Consider the following 22,502-nt stretch of genomic DNA (forward strand, 5'->3'; position numbering starts at 1 on the left):
AAATTCACACCTGTACAGTAGAGGGCGCAGCTCAAACAAACCTTTCAGCTGTGCTGCCGAAGAAAGTTCAACACTCTTACTTCAGCAAAAAAAAAAAAAAAAAAAAAATTAATGTAATGTTTAAGTCATTTTTGCTTATTAGTATGGTTGAATTGGATCATCAATGCCAACAGCAAAGACATTGCTTAATAATAAAGGGAGTTTGCATTTCACTGTTTTTATTCATTTTTAAGGAATACTAAATCTGTTTTTGTGCAAGTGAGATGAGTAATGCATGTTCACATTAGTCTAGAACTACAATAAGCGAACACAACGCCTCTGCACTTCTGATTTCTCTCAACATGGGGACAGAAGAGCTGTCAGTCAATAAATGGGAAAACAAAATAACTTGCGTTACTTATTTGAAAAAATAACTCTGACATTTTGTTGTAAATTTAAAAGTAATGTGTTACTTTACTAGTTACTTGAAAAAAAGTAATCTGATTATGCAGCTTGTGTTACTTGTAATGTGTTACCCCCAACACTGATAATAATGTTTTTATATTATATGAATTATAACAGTATATATACATACACACACACATATTGGGGCCCCCCTGCATTGGGGCCAGCTGATTAAAAGTCTAGCATTGTTTCTTATTAGATGTCAGTTGGTCACATTGCTTAGTAATATCTGTGCCAGCACTTTCTCTATCCGGGCCTTGCCAAAGTTCAAGGTCAACTTGCCCTCATCCAAAGGCACCAAAAGCTCGTTCTCCATCTCTTATGATGTTGTCATGAAAAAGTAATGTTTTCACTTTTTCCTACAGTTTATGAGATGTGTACATATCTAAAACATACTCAGTGTCTGTGTTTTTATTTGTCTGTGTCTGAGTTTTACTCACTCTTCCATGGCCTGTATGTAGTTGTGCAGATCTTGCAGCAGAAGGCGTGTCTGAGGAGGGAGTAGCTGAATTTGCCTTGGGGAGCTCATAAACACCAGCATTTCTTATAGGTGACTGTACCATGTGACTCCTAAACGAGGTGCTTTAAAGAGAGGCCCGACCTGTCAAGAGGCATCACAGGTAATCACAGGTCGACAGAGGAGTGTGTGAAAGCGCCATCCAGACTCTTTCACGGGAGGTCGATGACAGTGGAAACAGTCTGCAGGTTCTCCATGGCGAGCAGAGGAAGCTTCACCAGCTCCGAGTTCTCCGAGGAGGAACTGGATGGGAGTCTTCAAGGGTCCGAGGAGCTGGACAGCAGCGATGGCAGCAGCCTGACAGGGTGTTACCCCAACGGCACCCTAAGCGAGCTGGAGGAGAGACAGAGCAAGAAACGCAGCAGACCGGTGCGCTCCAAAGCACGCAGAGTGGCGGCCAACGTGAGAGAGAGGAAACGCATCATGGATTATAACCAGGCCTTCAACGCGCTCCGAGTGGCTTTGCATCATGACCTGGGCGGAAAACGGCTGTCGAAGATTGCCACGCTCCAGAGAGCCATCAATCGAATCTCTGCCTTGTCTGTATTTCTCACCAACAACCCACCTGCAAGTACGGGGAAGCCCTGCAGCCACCTCGACTGTCACGGTCCGCCGGGCGGCTTGTGGCCAGAGACGGAGCCGTCGCCTCCTGTCCGCCTCGAATCCCAAAACTTCCTATCCTGGCATCAGCCGCTCACCCACCATATACAAAACCCCTTGCACAGACTGTCCTCCGAGCAACACGTGTTTACAGGCCCTGCTTGTCCGCCGTCCCCTCACTACCCGTGTTTCTCAGCGGACGCCCAGCTTTACCCACCTAGCAGTGTGGCAAGCCCATCCAGGTACGGACGGAGAGGGGATGTCGGGACGTATCAGCCAGGAGTTTGGGGCTCTTGTGGCCCGAATCATATAGACAATTACGGGGACACACTCCAGACGCTGCCTCTGCCCTGGCACATGGGTTACCTACAGGACGCTGGGCCTCAGCACTGCTACAACACACTGTGATTCACACTCATGCTCCAGCACGAGAACTGTCAAGGGCAAAACTGAGAGCATCATCGCCAACACCTGTAAACAGGTGCATTTCTGTGGTTAGGTCACTGTTTGGAAACACTGTACATATTTTAATAAATTTAATTAATGTTAATTGCATTAAGAGCAAATTATATATAATGAAAAATGAATGTTGTTTGCAAAAGTAATGCATTAGTTAACAAACAGGGCAAAGAAAAGTTTGTAAAAAAAATCTTCTGTAAATTTTTTTAAACATTTGCATTTCATTTTCATAATAAAATATGCAAAATAGTAACACGCTGACTCTTTTTCATATCAAGGTTAAGAATTTAGGGAATGTTTCTGTGTTTACGTACGTAGCAGATGTGTGTGTGTTTGTGTTCCCTTCTACTCATTTCTGGAAAAATGGAGCTTTGATCTTGAACTAACTGCTCATTCTTTTCATAACAGGATGACATTCTGTAGCAAAAGTCAACAGAAAACTCATTCATGTCTGTGTCTGAACGAGTACATGTGCACATTAGCATGCTAGCCAGAATTATTAAGCAAAGAATTATATATATTATATAATAATCTTAATTCAGAATGATTTGCAGCACATTACTTAGGATCTCAAATGGCTTGACTTGATTTTACATTATACAAAGCATCTTAAAAATGAGGAATACAACAAATCAATTAATGCTTTTTAAAAAAGCATGTAACATGAGAAGTGTTAAAATACAAGTTTTAAAGTAACAAGCTTAAAACTAACCAGCTTGTTAATACAAATAGTACAGGCTAGAACAGAGAAAGAAATGAAAAAGTCAAATGATATTTAATATCTAAAAAATATTTTTCAAATATAGAGAGTGCATCAACATACAATTATTTTGCTAAAACACTAAAATCGCTAAATTGCAAAATAAAAAATAAATGAAAAAAATCTTGGTATATGCTAAATGAAAAGTATTATATATATATATATATATATATATATACACTGTATATACGTACACACACACACACACACACACACACACACACACACACACACACACACACACACACACACACACACACACACACACATTATATTTTATAATATATTAAGAGGACATCAACAATTTGTAGTCTAATAACCTGTTATATTTAATATTCAACTTCAGGTTTTTTATTTTTTTTATTTACCCAGATATTTTAGGTATACAAAATTCTTTAACATAGTGCAACTTACTATTACTAACTGTTATTTTCAAAGTATTTTTTAAACACATGATATTTTATGCATGTTATTCATCAATTCATTTTTTAACATATCCATATGTACTTTTTTAAAAGCTCAGTAGCTAATTATGGGGCAATCATGAACAGCACATTATCCCTGTTAAATAAACTATTTAATAACATTTTAAAAACAGTAATTTAATTAAATGTCATGGGGCTCGCTTGTTCGGGTATGGTTGCAAAGATCATTCCACCAGTGAGGAACAGTGAAGGTAAAAGTTTGAATATGATTTTTGAAATATGAATGGTACCCTCAGGTTAGGTCTGTCCTCAGAGTAGATGAATCTAAACACTGTTAATATTAGACCATTAGCATGTGCTTGTGGACAGATTTATGACCTCACAGGAAGGAAGTGCAAGCTCTACCCATGGAGAGAGACAGAGATAGAGAGAAAATCCCCCTTGGTTTCTTTCCGGCTGCCCTGTGGGCCGTGGGCCTGATCGTGCATTGGGACTTTCACAGGGAGACCAGCAGGTGTGTCCAATCGGAGCTACATAAACAGGGCTGAGGGTGAGAGAGAAAAGGGGAGGGATTTATTGTCTTCCTCTTATTTCATCTACAGACATGAATCATGGAAATCCCTGACTCACAACGATGTGCTGAGTGACGTTGACGATGAATGTGTTGAGTGATGGTGACAACATGTCTATCGTCCTGCCTGCTGTGGCAGTGGGCCAGTCAGGCTTCATTTGAACACATCAGCAGGTTTATATGTTGTTTTCTGCAGTGAGCAAATCTTTCCCGTCAATCCGGACATGGCTCATTTGATTCAATGCAATTTGTCATATCTGTCAGATGCAGATCTGTAAACAGGTTTAATAGCAGCAGTTTAAATAATCAGTTGTGCAATGGAAGCATTTAGACACTAGATGGCAGCACATTGTTTGTGCAAACTGGACAATGGCAGGACTTTAACATAGAATGAAATGGAATCTTTATTATTTTCCACTTAAACACAATATCTTGAATTTGTTTCCTTGACCCCAGGTAGAAAATAAACAATAAAAATTCCAAGTTGCAGGTTCAATACATGTTAATCTTAAACGACAGCACTTAATGTTGCATAATGGCATGATAATGCTGATTGCCAAAAACAAATATATATATATATATATATATATATATATATATATATATTTTGAGTTGTCCCATCTTTTCTTAAAAAAAGTTCTGAGTTACACAAAATCTGACTGAGGTGTTTCATGCAGTTTTACAACTTCATTGGCATGACAAGGTAATGCTTACAACCCTAAATAAAAAAATATATATAAAAAAAATGACAATAACAACTTTACAGCATAAATACACAAGTTTTAACAGGCTTGAATATTATGAATTTATGAATAATAATACGCTTCACATTTCTGCTTTTAAATCCTCCAAACATTGGTCATAAGTTGCATTGTAAGTGCTTGACTGTAGCCTCTATTTTTGCTTTTTTATAAAAGTTGAAATTGTTTTTGTGTTAATAAACATTATATTAAGTATTATTGATTGAGCTTGACTTGTATTGAATATGGAAATAGTGAATGAATCCCATATGCACATCTTAGAGTTTTAGCGGAACGACGGTTGAAAGTAAAGGGTTAAAAAAAAGATGGCTTAGTGACATCAGCCAAAAAAAGGAACGTTGCCTATACAGTAGAAAGGTGAAAAAGTTTTTGAAATCAGTGCTACCTGACCAGAGAAAACAAGGGGAAAAAACTGTTGTCTTCCCTTTTGCCAAAATAGGTAGGAAAACTTCAACACCCATAATGCACTGGGCATCTTGCCGTCCAAGGCCACTCCCACTAGTCCACTACGGATAGGCTTGCATGAGTAAAATACCTCCTTGCTTTAGTAGGAAATACTGCTTAGCAAACTTTTAGTCATAAGCCCAAACCGCCCAAACCCCTGAAGCAAAACACCATCATGGACAGGTAAGAAAGTTGTTGCCATAGTGTTTCATTTTTACCATAATGCTGTTTAAAGGAACACTTCGACTTTTTGGGACTTTGGCTTATTCACCATATCCCCCATAGTTAGATAAGTCCATACATACCTTTTTCATCTCCGTGCGTGCCGTAACTCTGTCTGACGCACCCACCGCTAGCCTAGCTTAGCACAAAGACTGGAGGTAAACGGCTACAGCTAGCATACTGCCTAGAGCCCTGCACGGGGCAAAACATCCAGCCCTAACCGAGACCTGGCCCGTGGTGTTCAAGCTCTAATCCGGCCCCAGCCCGAAAACGTCTGCAATTTTTCAGCCCGAACCCGACCCGAGACCAACATCAATATCACTTTGAGCTCTCTCTGACGCGCGCTGTCTCTGCTAGACGCACACACGCTACTAGGTAAAATTGTATTATAGGCCTCAAACATAACTACCACCACCGACAATTATGCCCACAAATATTAATACAGACTTTCCATTACAGAGAAGCATAAGCATGCAGTAGAGAATATTATATAGCCAAATGTGATCCAGCAGTAAATAAAGATTTATGGCCTACCTTTTTTTGATGTCAAGTAACTTTACTGAAGAACAACGTTTCAAAGAACTCTTCGCCAACTAGCTAACGTTAAATAATAATACAAATATAATAAAGGGGAAAAAATTCGTTGAACTGAGTAACGTTAGGCTCATTCACTGTTTATTTGTGATCGTTGTGAAGAAAAAGAATAGCATCCACTGTTGAAGCCCGAGTCCGACCAAAGCCCACTTTGTATAAAAAATAAAAAATTGACCCGACTGCTCCCAATAAGTGACAAAATAACGCCAACATTTTCCTATTTACATGTTGTGATTTGTATAGTCACAGCGTGTACAAATAACATGGTCACATATTCTCAGAAGGCAAAGCACTGCTAACTTGGGCGGAGTGATTTGCTCGCAGCGCCTGAGAAGCCCCGTGGTGAGGAGCAGAGAGTTCGCTCAGAGTTGGAGTAAATCACTCCGCAGAAGTAACAGTGCTTCGTCTTCTGAGAATATAGTTCCCAGTATGTATACGGTTAGAAGATGGCTGTGTCTCATGTGACCTTGTTATTCGTACACGCTGTGACTATACAAATCACAACATGTAAATAGGAAAACGTTGGCGTTATTTTGTCACTTATTGGGAGCAGTATGCTAGCTGTAGCCGTTTACCTCCAGTCTTTGTGCTAAGCTAGGCTAGCGGTGGGTGCGTCAGACAGAGTTACAGAAAAGTCCCAAAAAGTCGAAGTGTTCCTTTAAAGAGTAGACATGACGGTAGAATTTTCCGTGACAAACCTACCCTTACAATAACGGTTCTGTTACTAAAACGCATCATCTGGCGGACTTTTGACAGCTCCAGGGCTGACGAATAAACGTGAATTTCTCAGTCAGTTGAACTCAATTTTTACATATAGGCTACTACCGACATTGTAACAATACAAAGTGGGTTGCAAATCGGCAGTTACACTTTAATATCTGCTAACACATTATTTTGATGGTCCCCCAACAGACATTTTACTGACTGTAAGTAACTTTGCAACTACATGTCAACTTATTCTACAAACCCTTACCTAACAGTCTACTAACACTCTGATGAGAGTTAGTTGACATGTACTGTAGGTGCAAAAGTTTCTTATACTGTAGTTAGTAGAACATCTAAAGTGAAAAAACAAAAAATAACAAGCATCATAAAATCATTGACAATACATCCAGGGTCAATTCTGATTTCATGGTGACTTTAAGGGAGGGCTGTCTGGTGCAGCTCAGACAAAAGAATGAGCTTGTGAGAATTTGTAATACAGAGATTTGAATGAATTGAGTCATCCATGGCACAATAACACCTCTCACTCATAAACTTCAAACCCACGCTGATCTGCCGGGCCAGGTCGGGCCGGTCCGCACCACCCCCATGACGTCTGCGTATGGGTACTGTTGACAGGAGAATGTGCAGAGGAGCACATGCCAAGACACTGAGCACATGAGAGAAAGAGAGAGGGCAGATGACTCACCTGCAGACTTTCTACTGTTTGCTAATGATGGAAGACACATACACAAACAAAAGCTAAAGCTGCTGCTGGTTAAAGTGTGATAGAGTTCACAGCTATGACCGTTTGGATGGGGGTTCTGGCACTTTCTTTCATGCACACAGATTTGGTTTTGGACCAGATGGTGGCATGTAATTAAGACAATGCTCTGGGCCAGTGTCTGTGATCCACCAGTGTTGGCACATAGCATGCTGTTCATTTGGATAGTCATGTCATACGTATGCTGTGATCTGCCTCTGTGTAGTCGACTATCATCCACATACACCAGCAGGTGGTAACAGAACACCACAGCTGAGAGTCACTTCTAAAACCGCCTGCCTGCTGCAAACAACAGGGCTGTTTAACACTGTAAAGCCTGACATATGAAATAATATTCAGAAAAATCCCCCAATTCTTTTTTGAAGTAACAATTTATTGCTTTTGGGGGGCTAAATTATACTGATGATTGAGAGATGTACAAATAAACGTTTCTCCAAAGCCTATTGCTTCAGTCCAGTAAGTGTTCGTTTTAAAATATTACTAATATAACATTTATTCTTACATTTCTAGTACCTTATAATAAAATCTGTAAAGATTTCAGAGTAAAAAGACACATGTACCATGGCCTGAAAGTGGACATTTTGGAATTGTACTAAAAGGCGCAGATTAATTTATCAAAAAATATAAAATGTAAGGTATATCCCAACTAATGCATTCCCTTGGAATCAAACCCATCTCCTTAGTGTTTGAGCTACAGGAACGCCTCATTCCACTGGCAAAAAATATTAAATTAATTTACATTTCTGGCTTAGGTGATTGGCTTAAAAAATAATTGTCCATGAGCAAAGATGTCAGGCTTGTGCCAACCAAGCAACTGCCATTGAGATGAATGAGAAAGCTTCAAACAGTTTTCTCGAACAATTATAGGGCTCCTAGGATGTAATAATATAGTCTCACCACAGTCAGACAAAATCAGGATTTCCCACAATCCCCTGAGCATTTTATATAGTTGTTTATCTATCATATTGAGTTAAATGTCAGCGGTTAACACAGCTTTGAGTGTCAGGCCTGAGAAGTGCAATAACTGATCTCTGAAGTGATTTCTGCTGTCTGCTCTGTTGAATTTGCTCACTGCAGGGATTATGAGAAATTCAGCCCCTCAAGTTCTGTCCATGTCTAGTCTCTCCCTCTCTCTTTCATCATATTTCACTTTCTTTTCCACATCATCGCCCCGTTCCTCAGGCCCCATCATAAACTTTTATATATAAACTCTTCGTTTATCTCCTCAGTTCAGTCTCAAACATATGTATCTTGAGTTTGTACTCTAGGTTTCTCTACAAATTGATTTTAATGCAGACTGCTGCCCTTTCGGTTCTTATATATTATATAATTTTTTGTGCCAATATACACTACCGTTCAAAAGTTTGGGGTCATTTTTTTGTTTTGTTTTTTAAAGAAATTAAAAAAAAATATTCAGCAAGGATGTGTTAAATTGATAAAAAGTGATATTAAGCATTTATATTGTTAGAAAATATTTCTATTTTAAAAACACACTGAAGACTGGAGTAATGATGCTAAAAATTCAGCTTTGCATCACAGAAATAAATTATATTTTAAGGTATATTAAAATATAAAACCATTATTTTAAATTCTAATAATATTCAACAATATTACTGTTTTTTCTGTATTTATGATGAGCATAAGATACTTCTTTCAAAAACATTACTAATAGTAATGTTTCCAAACTTTTGACCGGTACTCTATCTATCTATCTATCTATCTATCTATCTATCTATCTATCTATCTATCTATCTATCTATCTATCTATCTATCTATCTATCTATCTATCTATCTATCTATCTATCTATCTATCTATAGATATATATATATATCTATCTAGAGTGTTTTTAATTTTCCTCATCTGTATAAGGGGTTGAGGCTAAGTCTTTTGTAGCATTATGCAGAAACAAAGATACATTGTTGTTTTTGTAAATACAATTATTTTAAACCTTCAGCTTCTCATTACAGAGACTTATGGCACAAATTAAGGAAATTCACACATCAGGGGGCTTATAGTGTCAATAATGTGCTATTCAATAAAACTGGCCATAAAAAACGTAATCACCAACATAAATATAGCAGGCTACAAACTCCTCTCGAAATTCCCTCTGTATGCATTGCTCGTCTCGCACCACCGAATGACTTGACGTGGAGCGAGAATAGACCCGTGGAGAGAGATTCTCATCAGCATGAGCATCAGTTAATGAATCAATCTGATGTTAACATGCAAATCTCACTCATCAGAGACATTAGTGCAAGTCTTGCACATTCAAACATCCAAATCCCAGCAGTATTATTATCACATAACCATTAAAGAAAATGATCAGTGTATGTGCATTTAATACAGAAAACAGTAAAAAGCCATCTGTTTTATTAGCTAATCATAATTGCTGTCTTGTAGTAATTTTACATTCAAGGATTCAACTCTTACTAGGTCAATCACTTGAAGAACACTCATTTTGAATGCTGATTACAGATTTACAGAATCTCAACAACAAAATAACTCTTTCAGACGGTGCTCTGGATAAGTTATGAGTCTCACTCACATGTATCAGTACATTTTTGAATTCAGTTTTTTTGTTCATAAAATAGTTTTTTTGTTCATAAAATAAACTCTTTTGCACCATCAAGTACCGTCAGACTCCTAAACGCTTAAACGAGTTGCTTGAATGTCAAAACACTAAACTAAAAACATATTTCCAAGAATTCACATTAAAACATGTTATCGGTCTGGATAACCTTTATTAAATGTTTGAAATGCTAAATAGATCCACGCTTTTATGTGGCTGGGTATCAAAAGTGATGCCAAACTTCTCATCCAAACGTTAATTAAACTGAGTCTGTGGATGCTGTCAGAGTCTAATTACAGCTGAGACACATTCATTAACATCTCATCTCTGACACAGAGGTTTGTATGGGCCTTTCTAGCTCATACAGCCCATCCCAGGAGGTCCTTTGAAAACTAGTTTTCACAGCAGGTCTTAGAAAAGGGTCATTTCCAGGAAATGAAATTAATATTTTTTTCATTTCATTTGGAAAGGTTACTGCTGAACTTTCATATTTTCTCGGTCTCAAAGTACCAAGGCAGAAACCAACCAACACTTGAAGACCACCATTTGGGAATTCAAATCAATCAATAATGACTACATTCAGTCTCCCATTAATTATATGAGCTGGGGATACATACATCACATAAATGGTACCTTTTTCTGAGAATGTCGCTAAAACATTTATTAGCAATCCTCGCAGCACAAGTGCAATATGAAAGAAACTGTGGCTCAAGCTTGTGCTCAGGTTAATCAAATTCACTAAACTAATCAGGACATTTTTATGAGTCAGTAAAATTGAAAGTCAAAGACCAAATGAAATTGAAGGGGAAAAAAGGACTGATAAGATTACAGGTAAACTGAGTCAGTGTCAGAAAAGACGGATTACCTCTGGACTTTTCAGAGATGAAAAACAACATTTGAGAAACTTTTTATTTGAGTTCTTTCCAGCTTTGCCACTGCAGGAAAATAACTGATGCTCATATATCTGTATCTTGATGCTATTTTTTTATTTAGCATTATTATGCTATATATATTCCTATAAATCACTCATAAACTTTTTACTGTATATATAATATATATATAATAGTTATGCTATTCCTCAGTTAATCTCCATTCAGTGTTAAACATGTTAAGAGATTCAGTGTTAAACATGTCAGACAGACAGCACCTCATAATTTCATCCTAGAGATGTTTGCATCTATCATTACAGAAATGTGCATATGACATCTGGCGGATGCTGAAGGCAGAAAGCCAAGACCTCTGTTGTCCTTCCCCCAGCTTCCTGATGATAATCCAAGAGTGACATATCAGTTACCTCATTTCTGCCTTACACAGCTAATGAAGCAGATACGATGGCCTTTTAATTAGAGCCCGGAGAGTAACGCTTGTATCATTAAGACAAGTTTGCCACCTTGAGGTATGATTAGCATTTCCACACCATTAACTCATCAAATGGGTCTGTACATGAGAAAAAAAAAAAAATTCTGCAGTGTGTGTGTTCTTGTACTACTATCTTTGTGAGGACTAGTTTTGAGTTTTAGACCATCAGAGTGAGGACAAAGAGATTAAAGTGAGGACATTTTGGCTGTTCCTCATTTTCTGAGACCCCTTTAAAGGCCTGTTTGAGAGTAAATACATGGTTTTAGGGTTATTTAAGGTTATAATTGGGTTAAGGTTGTGATATAGGGTTAGGGTAAGGAGCTAGCGATTGCAAGAATCTCTCTGTGTGTGTGTGTGTGTGTGTGTGTGTGTGTGTGTGTGTGTGTGTGTGTGTGTGTGTGTGTGTGTGTGTGTGTGTGTGTATCATTACTCTTGTGCCTGTATTGATTTAAGCTTCTGATGCGCTTTGCATGCAGAGCTCACTAGGTTTTGGAAAAAAGCAAAAAATGTCCAAAGCGAAGCTTTCCCAAAAAACAACATTCTGCATTGATTAGAACATTTATGGTAACAGCTTATTCATGAATCTACAAATAATGGTTCTTTTATCGACAACACGCTCCCAGTAAACAACACAAAAGGTCTAATGCATTGATTCATTTCTCAGAAACCCTAATGAGGCGTTAGATTTGTAACTTTCTGGTTCCTTTGAGGGAAACGAAACACGGTTACTGAAGTACGAACGGCCATCCGGTGTCCTTCTGCGAATCGTTATTGCTCACAGTTAAAACAGTTTTCAGATTCAGAAAAAATAAGTAATGTTGAGAAGCTGTCATACTGAGAAAAGCACTGTCTAATGTGACTTACTGACTGCCATTTAATACACACCAGACAACAAATGCAAAAGAAAATATTAGTGTTGCTTGCCTATAAAAGCCAATACGATGTGTATAAGTGGTTGCAATGGCATTGCCACATGGTTGCTAGGCTGTTCGTAGTTTTTTGGTTTTTGCTGTATGGTTGCTAGGTTGTTCGATGTTCTAAATGAGAGCCTAACTAAAATCACCATGCTTACTAAACAGATATATGATAAGATTCTCAGTTAGAACGGGGTAATTCAGCCTTTTTTATTCATTTTATTGTTTACCAGCCCATAATCAAATCGTAGAAAAATTGAGGTATCACTCATGTCCGCAGCCAGCACAACTGGTGTGGGACAACTTTCAAATAGGTTAAAGGTTTATATTAGCAATAGTAAAGTAAAGCTGGCCTCAGCACCACTAATGATACACAATATGTAAACATATTGTGTGGTGTCGCATCACTCGTGTGAAGAGCATCTGTACTGCAGCAGGTGAAATCAAGTACATAAGATTTTAATGAAGGCCAGTTTCCTTCTAGACCCTCTCACATAACATGTCTCATTAATAGAACATGAAATGTCATACTGATCTTTCATGCTGACACACTGAATGCTAAACATGTGACACAGCACCATGCATGGAATTTTGGCACATGTTAAATATGAAAAATCAAACATGTCACATGATGCTACATGCAGCTTATAACTACAAATAGCCCCTAAAAAGACAGCTTATGTAAGAATAACGACTCATTATAAAAAGACAAATTCATGTTTTTCTGGCTTTCTGTAATCTACAATCCAGCTAAACACTTCAGTTGCATTGACTTCACTTAAAAAAAATTATCAGCAGTTCAACAGACTTACAATTGCAATGTTTGATCAAGCTAATGACTGTCAGGACTAATAAACGGGTCTGAACAAGCCAGAGGCGTAGATATAGGCTTCTGCACACAAATATAGATGGAAATAACATGAATAGACAGTAATGAACAGCAAACAGATGAAAAACGAAAAGGAAGAATGAACTTGACCCGTGTCGAGGAGGACAGACAGTGGATAATTGAGTCTGTCCTCATAGTCTTATGGGCTTTTCACATATGAAACTGTCAACCAAGGGTCATTTTGGTTTAAAACAATTGCTCAAGCATTAAATAAGAGTAAAAACTGACTTTGGCGTGTATTTGACTGTTGCCCGGTAGCTTTATTAGCAATTGCAACAAAATGGATAGAATTGTAAGAATGCTAGTGACATGAACAATAAACAAATTAAAAAGTAAAAAACGGATATAAAAACGTCTACTAAAAACAAAATCTGCCAGTCGTGATTTGCCAGTCTTCTAACAACTCAGTAGAAAAGCTTTATTTACCATCATATTGACATGTAACTGCTGTAACAGCCAGAATCATAAATCCATATAATAAGCATGGGGTCAAACACACAGGCAAACAATCCAAATGGGCAGAAAGCACTGGCAGACAGGGGAATTTACATTTACATTTACATTTATTCATTTAGCTGACGCTTTTATACAAAGCGACTTACAATTGCTATATATGTCAGAGGTCGCACGCCTCTGGAGCAACTAGGGGTTAAGTGTCTTGCTCAGGGACACATTGGTGTCTCACAGTGGATTCGAACCCGGGTCTCTCACGCCAAAGGCATGTGTCTTATCCATTGCGCCACCACCCCTATGGTGGGAATCCAAATAACAATGCAAAAGAGTCAAAACCATAAACACAGGAAACCAGAATAGGACTCAGTGTGACAACAAACAAGACTTTGCAAAGAATGACTGAAAACACAGGGCTTACAAAGGCATAATGTGGTAATGACTCACAGGTGGAAGTGATCAAACAATGAGTCCAGGCAGTGGGTTATTGGATTTGAAGTTCATGATGGGAAAGCAAGGGTGACGGGAGGAGTGCCCTCTGGTGGAGATCATGGGCACTCCAGCTGGTGGATGTAACACATATGTATACACTTAGGGCTGCACAATTTATCGCAATTAACATGAAGTCGCGCATAAACTGATTTGGCTGTGAGTCGTGTCCCTGTCACCGCAAATGCACGCTCCCTTCTACGCTTGAGTCTAATGCGAGGGAATACCAGCAGAGCCTGGTCATTGGTTCTTAGGCCTCTGGAAGAAGTGTAGGGATGGACAAGTTCAGAGAGATAGGCAGGAGCTAAGTTATGAAGAGATTTAAAAACAAAGAGTAGAATTTTGAAATCTATTCTCTTTCGAACTGGCTGCCAGTGTAGAGATTTGAGAATCGGAGAGATGTGGTCATATTTGCGACACTTATGTAGAAGTCTGGCCGCAGCATTTTGGACCAACTGAAGACGAGCAATTTGAAAACTTGATATACCGCAATATAAGGAATTGCAGTAATCTAGCCATAACGTAATAAATGCATGAACAGTTTTCGGGGTGAGAAAGCCTTTGATTTTAGTGAATAGACAAAGTTGGTAGAAAATGGAACCGATTACGGATGAGATCTGTTTGTAAAATTTTAAAGGCTGGTCAACAAGAACACTTAGGCCACATCCACACGAAGCCAGAGCTTTCCCTATCCGATATTTTTTTTCCCCGTTCAAAAAAAAAATTCCGTAAACACGGCGTCGTCTCAAGAAATATCTGCGTACACACGAAACCACTGAAACCGACTCAAAACGATGTAGTATACATGCCAGACCAGTATGTGGCGCTGTAATTCTGCCACAGACATACACTAAAAACGGAGAAGAAGACTTAAAGCATGCGCATAAACCTTGCGCGCTGTATGCTATGTCTGTATACAACAATAATATTAGGCACAGTAGCTTCTTTTTTTCTTTTCTTTTTTCTTTTTTAAACAAGAACTTTGTTGAACAATATGAAAAACCATAAATGTAGTTGCTGTGACTTAACGGTGTCTGACTAGTTGACACTTGGTGTGATGACATCATCGTTTCACAAAATGTACGGATTGGCCATACACACAAAAACGCAAGGGCGGCGTTTTCAGATTTATCCACCTTGGGACCCGGTTTAAAAAAATAGCGGTTTCAGTCTCCGAAAACGCCGGATCCGTGTGGACGAAACGCCAATACGATAAAAAATGTATACGTATACAGCGAAACGCGTCTCCGTGTGGACAGGGCCTTAAGTTACGCACCCCTGGTGATTTAAAAGCAGAAGCAGGTGTCAAGATTGGGGGGACAGTTAAATAAGGGCAGACATTAAGTCGTAGGTTAGTGATTTTGTTAATAAAAAGTCTTAGGAAGCCTTCACATAGAGCATCTGAGGCAACAGACAGTGTGTTAACAGAAGGATTAACAACAGACTGAATGACAGAAAACAGAACCTTTGGGTTAGAGTGATTGGATTCAATTAAGTTAGAGAAATAAGCAGCTTTCGCAGACTTGGCTTGATTCTGATATGATGTTAGAGAGTCTTTGAACATTTGGAATGAGACAAGTAGCCTGTCTCTTTTCCATTTGCGTTCTGCCATTCTACAAATTTGTCTAAATTTTGTCACAGTTTCGATTTTGGTTTGCACTTGTGAGGCTTAAGGGGAGCAGTCACATTTGCTACCTTAAGCCAGGCAGAATTTAAAAGGCTAAGATGTTGATCCGCATCCAGGTCAGATTATGGTTGATCCAAGTGCAAGTGTGAGCATAGTTCGGCAAAGCACAGATCGAAGTTAGTACTAAACTGTGGAGAGTAGAACCCCGACAATGTAACAGGTGCAATAGTGAGTTGAGAGAGCTCCAGAAGAGACAGTGAGAATAAAATAGGCTTATGATCGGAGAGCAGAAAATCTGAGAACACAATATCAGTGACATCGAGCCCGTAAGATAGTACAAGATCCAACGTGTGGCCCTCGAGTTTTTGATCCACTGTGATAGATTAAAAGCATCTATTAAACAAAGAAACTCCTGCGACAAGGAATTTGAGAGACAGCAAACATGAATATTAAAATCGCCCACCAGTAGGAAGCGGTCATAGTTTAAGGCAATATTGTTGACAAGCTCAGTAATTGCTGGATAAAATCCTTAGAAGAATGTGGAGGGCGGTATATCCCCCCTAGACAGACAGGACCATTCCAGTCTAGGTGGAGAAGCTGATCTTCAAAGCTGGTGAAGGCCGTTACAGGGACAAACCGGCCGCGTGAGGAGAGAGAGTTATTTTAAATTGTTATAATCCCACCCCCGCGTCCATTCGGACGAGGAGAGTTAAAAAATGTACAGTTCGCTGGAACCAGTTCTGAGAAGGGAGAACATCACCAACCTTTATCCAGGATTCTGTAATGAACATAAAATCCAAATTATGTGAAGAGTAGAAGTCATTTAATAAAAAGGTCTTATTAACCACAGAGCGGGCGTTTATTAATGCCATCTTAGGTGGAGGAATAGTATCGTGAGATGAAGACGCTTTTCTCAATTAGCGCAGATTTCTGTGGTTAACTGAGCGCAGATTTCTGTGGTTTACTCATTGCCGCCGGGAGCAGAGGCCAACACTGTGGAGATCAGCGACAGGACGCAGGTGCAGGGAAAAAACAGGACGGAGCCACCGGTAAACCGCATCCAGTGGGCGAAACGAAATGCCATCTCGTAAATAAGCCTTCAGTTTGGCGATGTATCCTCCGCGGATTCCTCGTTTCCTCCTTCGCTTTCTCCACAGCCACCGGCGGATATCGTGCAGGAAGACCATTCGGAGTGGCTCGTGCAATTTGTAGAAGAGGCAGTCCACGGCCACGGTGTCAGAGTTCGTGAATGAGTCCACAACAGAGAAGCGGATGTCTAGGAGAGCTTGATGAAACCATGAGAGCAACAGATGGCAAGCCAAACACACAGGCGCCATCTTGATGAAAAAATCTTTCCTCCTAACCAACCATTCATATGGTTAGTTTTATGATCTCTTTATGAACTTTTTGAAGCATCAAAGTGCATAGCTGTCAATGGAGGGACAGAAAGCTCTCAGATTTCAATAAAAATTTCTTAATTTGTGTTCCGAAGATGAACAAAAGTCTTACGGGTTTGTGACAACATGAGGGTGAGTAATTTGTAATTTAATAGAATGTGAGTAAAAAAAAAAAAAAAAAAAAAAAACAGAATGTAAATTTTTGGGTGAACTAACCTAATAATTTTTCTTATTATTATCAATGTAGAAAACAGTTTTTGTTTTTGTAACATTAATGTTTATTTAGCAAATAAATGCAGCCTGCTTGAAAATAAGAACATAAAAAAAAGAAAAAAAAGTATGTGTATCTACAGGTACACTGCAAGTTTGTGATGTTGCTTAAATAAAATTACGCAAATTGTGAGACTCTATTATTTGTCAGGCATCTAGATGAGTTTGTCACTTTGAAAGGAAATGTCAAAACCAGCATTCGGCATGGACGATTGGACGCTAATTATAGGAGTCCTCAGTATTATGGCAGGTCTATTTGAATGGAAAATCTGAGACACAAATTCACGCAATGTTCAGCACACTGCAAATACGCAGCTTAATTGTTGCTGTCACAATGTGTGATAAGTCATTAGTCTTTTGACATGACCCTGAATGTTTTGCAGAATTGTGCTTTCTTGGATGAATTTACCTTTGTCATTTTTAATGTGTTTTTTTTTTATGTCACAACATAGGCTACTTCTTATGCCCTTGAAAGGAAAAGAGTATGAGAAGGTTATCAGTCATAGCTGTCAACTTCCATGAACTCTCATCATTGTGTGGGACAGCAGCCGCCAACATCCCAGTAGCCCATTGCGATTAAATCATGAAAGAGAAAGAATAATAGCATCTGTCACAATCGCTAGAAATGCTGTTTACAGTTATGACTGAGGAAATACAGTTTTAATAAACTCTACCTTCAGCCAATCAAATTTCCTTTAATAAAAAAGACAATTGAGATGGAAAATATTTATAGCTTGTTCCATGAAGGCATAAAATGAAAATATACAAAGAGATTGGAGCGCTGAGTTGCTGCCGCCCTGACAGCCGCGGAATGATGGGAGATTGAACCTATTCAGTTTTAGTATGATATGAAATTTAGTATGATAGGGCTTGTAATAAACTAAAACTAAAATAAAACTGGCCAAATATTGCCTGAAATGCAAGTTAATACAGAGTTCTGTCATGAATGGCGCAGGGCTGATAGGCCTTAACTCAATCTGATTACAATCACATCATTCTCTATAGGGCACTGCTGATTGGTTCCTGCTGTATCAGTAGCCAATGAGCTCGCTGCTCAACCTTCAAATACTGGGGCATGTTCAAGTTCAAAACGGTGCGCAACGTTTTGCTACGGTTTCCGGGTTGAACGTCATGTTTCCTGGAAACGGCGTGCACCGGTGTGCAACGGGGTTTGAGATACGTTTTCTCTTGTTTGGTGGGTGTGTCAGAACTGCAGTCCAATCAGCAGCAACATGTATATAAAACACGGGGTATTAAAGTGAACTTGCGCAATGGGTTCAAGGAAAGTAATTTACAAATGTGTTCGATGCAGCTCGGTATACGCAACAACTGAGGATATTAGAAGACATGTTTGTCGTAAGTTTTATTGTAAAAATATAGGATATCAACATAATGATGTAGTTGTTTATATTTTTAGCTTCATTGCAAGTGTATGACATTTGGTATAGAAATAAACAATGGTAATTAAGTGCTTTTCCTAAAAATGAGAAAGAAAATACAGGGTATTAAAACAGTATGACCTACAAATAAAGTCAGTATGTGAGGCTAAATAGATGTATTTTAGTCTGAATTAGGTAAGATGTGTGCTTCCATTTCAGTTTCAGCAATCCCTTCACTCGATTGGGATGTTCTCTTTTGTTCTGGGCGGCAAGTGCAGTAACTGTAACATCGAGCATATTTTGTAGTATTAAACACATATTTATACCGACTTCATCAGGCTCAGAAAATTCTTCACAAAGAACACAAAGAATGAGCCTTCTCAGCTGCCATAGTTGCAACTCTTGCGTCATCAGAACAGTGTGTTCAACGCATCACCGTTTCTGTTTAAAAAACGTTGTGCAACGTTTTGCCGGGGCTGAACGCAGCCCTGGTCAGCATTTTCTGTTGCAGTTTGCTTTTTGAAAACCTCCACCTTCCCCAGCTCCACCTGTATAGATCTGCTACAGGTAATTCATGTATGATATATTGTACAACAGCAGCATGTTTTATTTGCTCACAGCAGCGTGTCGTATGTATTGGCAGTAGTAAGTCCCGTAGTTGCTCTGCAGGAGCAGCAATAAACAACAGCAACAGCAGCGTAAAATATCTATTCCGCCAAGACCAAACATATCAACGGTCATACTCATTACCACACCAAACACTCAGAGAGTTGTCATGACAGAACTTAACGCAAGTTATTTGATATTACATTATACTGTAACACTGCACAGTTTAAATACACATAGCTTTTCCACAAAAAATAAATAGGTGAACATGAAATATTGATCAGAGTTTAAATTGGTTTATAATTTTAAAGTCAATCAGAATTGAGTATTCCAAAGACCCATATAGACAAATATTGTGAGATTTAATCTAAGTCTCAAATCTATCTAATTTAATCTAAGTCTTCACCAGGTGAAGATAATTTCATCTGCTCTTCATCTTCTGCGCTCCAGTTTTGTTTGTAATGGATGACTGTAGTCCTAACATCTTTCTGCATATTGTCAGAAACCATCGTTACAGGGCTGGTTGTGGCTACTTTTAGGAGATAGGAAAGGTTATACATTTCCCCCAGATGGCTTATGCACAAATCTAACAGGTGAATTATCTGCGCTTCTTGTCATAACATAGGATTTATGTGCCATAATCAATCAGTAGCCGCTATCAGAGGACCCCGGATTCTCTTCTTTCGTGGCTAAAATGGACTATGTGATCGATGGCTTCACTAAGAGGAGAAACCTTCAACAACAAAGCAGACGATACCACATCTTTTCTCCTGGGGTTTCAGCAAGCCATGTGTCTATACAGTAGAAATGATTCATTCTTTTTACTCTTGCATTAAACCTAATAAAAGCTAAACAAAAATAACTTGAATAGATGCCTACATGGGTAATTATGTTCATTGTAAACTGGTATTCAATTCACCAGTGCAGACATATCCCAAGTAATGAATTTCTGTAGAATTGTAATCTCTTAATTGAAGTGCACATAGTATCAATAAATCAATTTAACATTGACAAGAGTGTGTGTGTGTGTCAGTGAGTTCATAGCATTTCACTGGTGTCCATCTTCTACATTGCCCTCAATATGAGGCCATTAATCAGAGAGAACAGGTCTATCAGGTAGTCGTGTCATGTCTATGTCATTCAGTCCTCTGATCCAAGGTCACAGTCGAAGCGGCCAAAAAGAATGAGGGCAGAAAAGAAATTGCAGTGTTTGAGGTCTGATTCACATGCAAGTCAAGAGTATAACAATTGTGGGTTTGAATTGGCTTCTCTAGTCTATCACTGACAAAATGGTAACACTTTTACTGTTATGTAAAAGGAATAATTTAGCTAAAAATGAATGAGATTTGAAAGGAGAAAGCAGGATTTCAGTAAATTTCATAAGTTGGTTGCAACCCAGGCTCTTTGGAAAAACATGCCTTGTATTGTGGCAGTTCGTAAAGTGGTGCTAAAAGGTTAATGCTCTATCAGCGTTTGAAAATAATATGCCACCTAAACTAGACCCAAGCAATATTGTTAACAAAAGCATGAGATAAAAAATACATTTGCTGAAAGCCATTTTAGCTCGTATCTACAAGGCTTTGAGATCATTTATCGAGACTCACCTCACAGCACAACCAAGAACTCCACATCGCACGTGCAATGCTGTACCAGGTGAGCTACTGAGCAAGAAAACATCAGAAAAGCCATACATATGGAGCTCGTTATGATACAAACATCAAAATGTATTAATGTACAAATCATGCCGTGTTTTAAAGGAACCTATGTAAGATTGTGGCCAAAACTGGTACTGCAATCACTTTCAAATTACTGTAGAGCGGTGTTTTTTTTTTTGGGTGAACTACCCCTTTAATATACAACTGCAATGTTTCATCATTATACACTCATCATTTGTTGATTGCCCACAGTGCTGCATCCATGGATCATTTTATGACAGATTTTCCACAGTTTTGGCACTACATTCATAACTTTACACGTCGATAATCACTCGCATAAGCAGCTCGGCGACGGCTCATGGCACCCAGTGACATCACTGCCAATCATCTGCCTTTCACTAAAGTGAGACAGTACGAATGCCACATGCCTGGGGATCTCACGCTGTCAAACAAATGTCTCAATTACAGAATGAAGCGCATTCATGCGCAGAGCTGTTCTCATGCCACTTCATTATTGAACTAAGCCAATTAAACTCAGAAAGGAAGGAGCAAACAATTACAGTTTACCCATCACAATCGTAAACCAGTCGGGCATTCTCTTATTACTGTCAGAGCTCCCAAAACCACCCTGTGTCAGCCTAATACAGCTTAAAGTCAAGACTGAGGCAATTTTACCATTAATGGCACCAATTTGAATTGTGTGTGTGGGGGGGGGAGATGATGATGAAAAATGTACTTAGTTTTTTAAAAATGTTTTTGCAGAACTCCAAAAACTTACAATCCACATACAATTCACTGCAGTTCCCAGTTGAAATGAACACTAGTGACACTGGGTTTCATGTACTGTAGCTGTTACGTTATTTTCAAACGCGATAGAGCATTAACCTTTTAGTGCCAGTAATTGGACATTTCATTTCTGACCGCGACACATATAGTGTAATAAAACATGTCAAAAGCGACATTTCCAATGAGCCTACACCTGTATGTTGCTTCTAACATGCATTTTAACCAGGGAAAAAACACCCTTAAGAAATCGATTATTTAAATAAAGTGTTTGTCTACATTATATTGACATTCTGTCCCCATTTAATAAACTGAGCATAAATCACTTTGTCTCTGTCAGAGTCTTTGATTGTACCAGGAAAGAATTTGATTATCTAAATGAATGATATGTAATTGATGAACTGTCTGCACATCCTGACATGACCTAAAAACGTTTTTCTTTGATAGTTTAATTTTTATAAAAACCATTGACTATAGAATGCACCAACATCTTCACAATGGATGCTTTATTTAATTTCCACCTAAAAGGTGCCATTCGTCGAAAATAAACTCACCATTTCTGTTGATCTGAACATAGTCAAGGAAGCCATCAAAACAAACACAAGAGGACAAATCACTGAAATGGAAAATGTCCCTGATTGTTTTTTCATTGTCTCTAGCCAGAATCATCTGGAAAACACTTGAGCCTTTTATCTCTCCAACCTGCTTCAAAAATCAAAGTGTTTGCCACCCGCACAATGATGCTTACGGTTTTCTTACTGCATATCTCAAATGGAGAGCTTGATTGAGTGTTAAACACATTGTCACCAATGCGTTTCATTGTGTTCCACA

At 38.6% G+C, this 22,502-nt stretch overlaps 1 protein-coding gene across 1 annotated transcript; it reads left to right on the top strand.

Moving 5' to 3' along the window:
* Positions 1 to 1,052: 1,052 nt before the first annotated feature.
* Positions 1,053 to 2,211, top strand: bhlha9 (basic helix-loop-helix family, member a9). The gene has a single exon (XM_082157051.1). The coding sequence runs from the start codon at positions 1,127 to 1,129 to the stop codon at positions 1,967 to 1,969; it is 843 nt and encodes a 280-aa protein (XP_082013177.1). The 5' UTR covers positions 1,053 to 1,126; the 3' UTR covers positions 1,970 to 2,211.
* Positions 2,212 to 22,502: the final 20,291 nt, after the last annotated feature.

Source organism: Leuciscus leuciscus (genome assembly GCF_965113295.1).
Source record: "Leuciscus leuciscus genome assembly, chromosome: 24".
Taxonomy (NCBI): domain Eukaryota; kingdom Metazoa; phylum Chordata; class Actinopteri; order Cypriniformes; family Leuciscidae; genus Leuciscus; species Leuciscus leuciscus.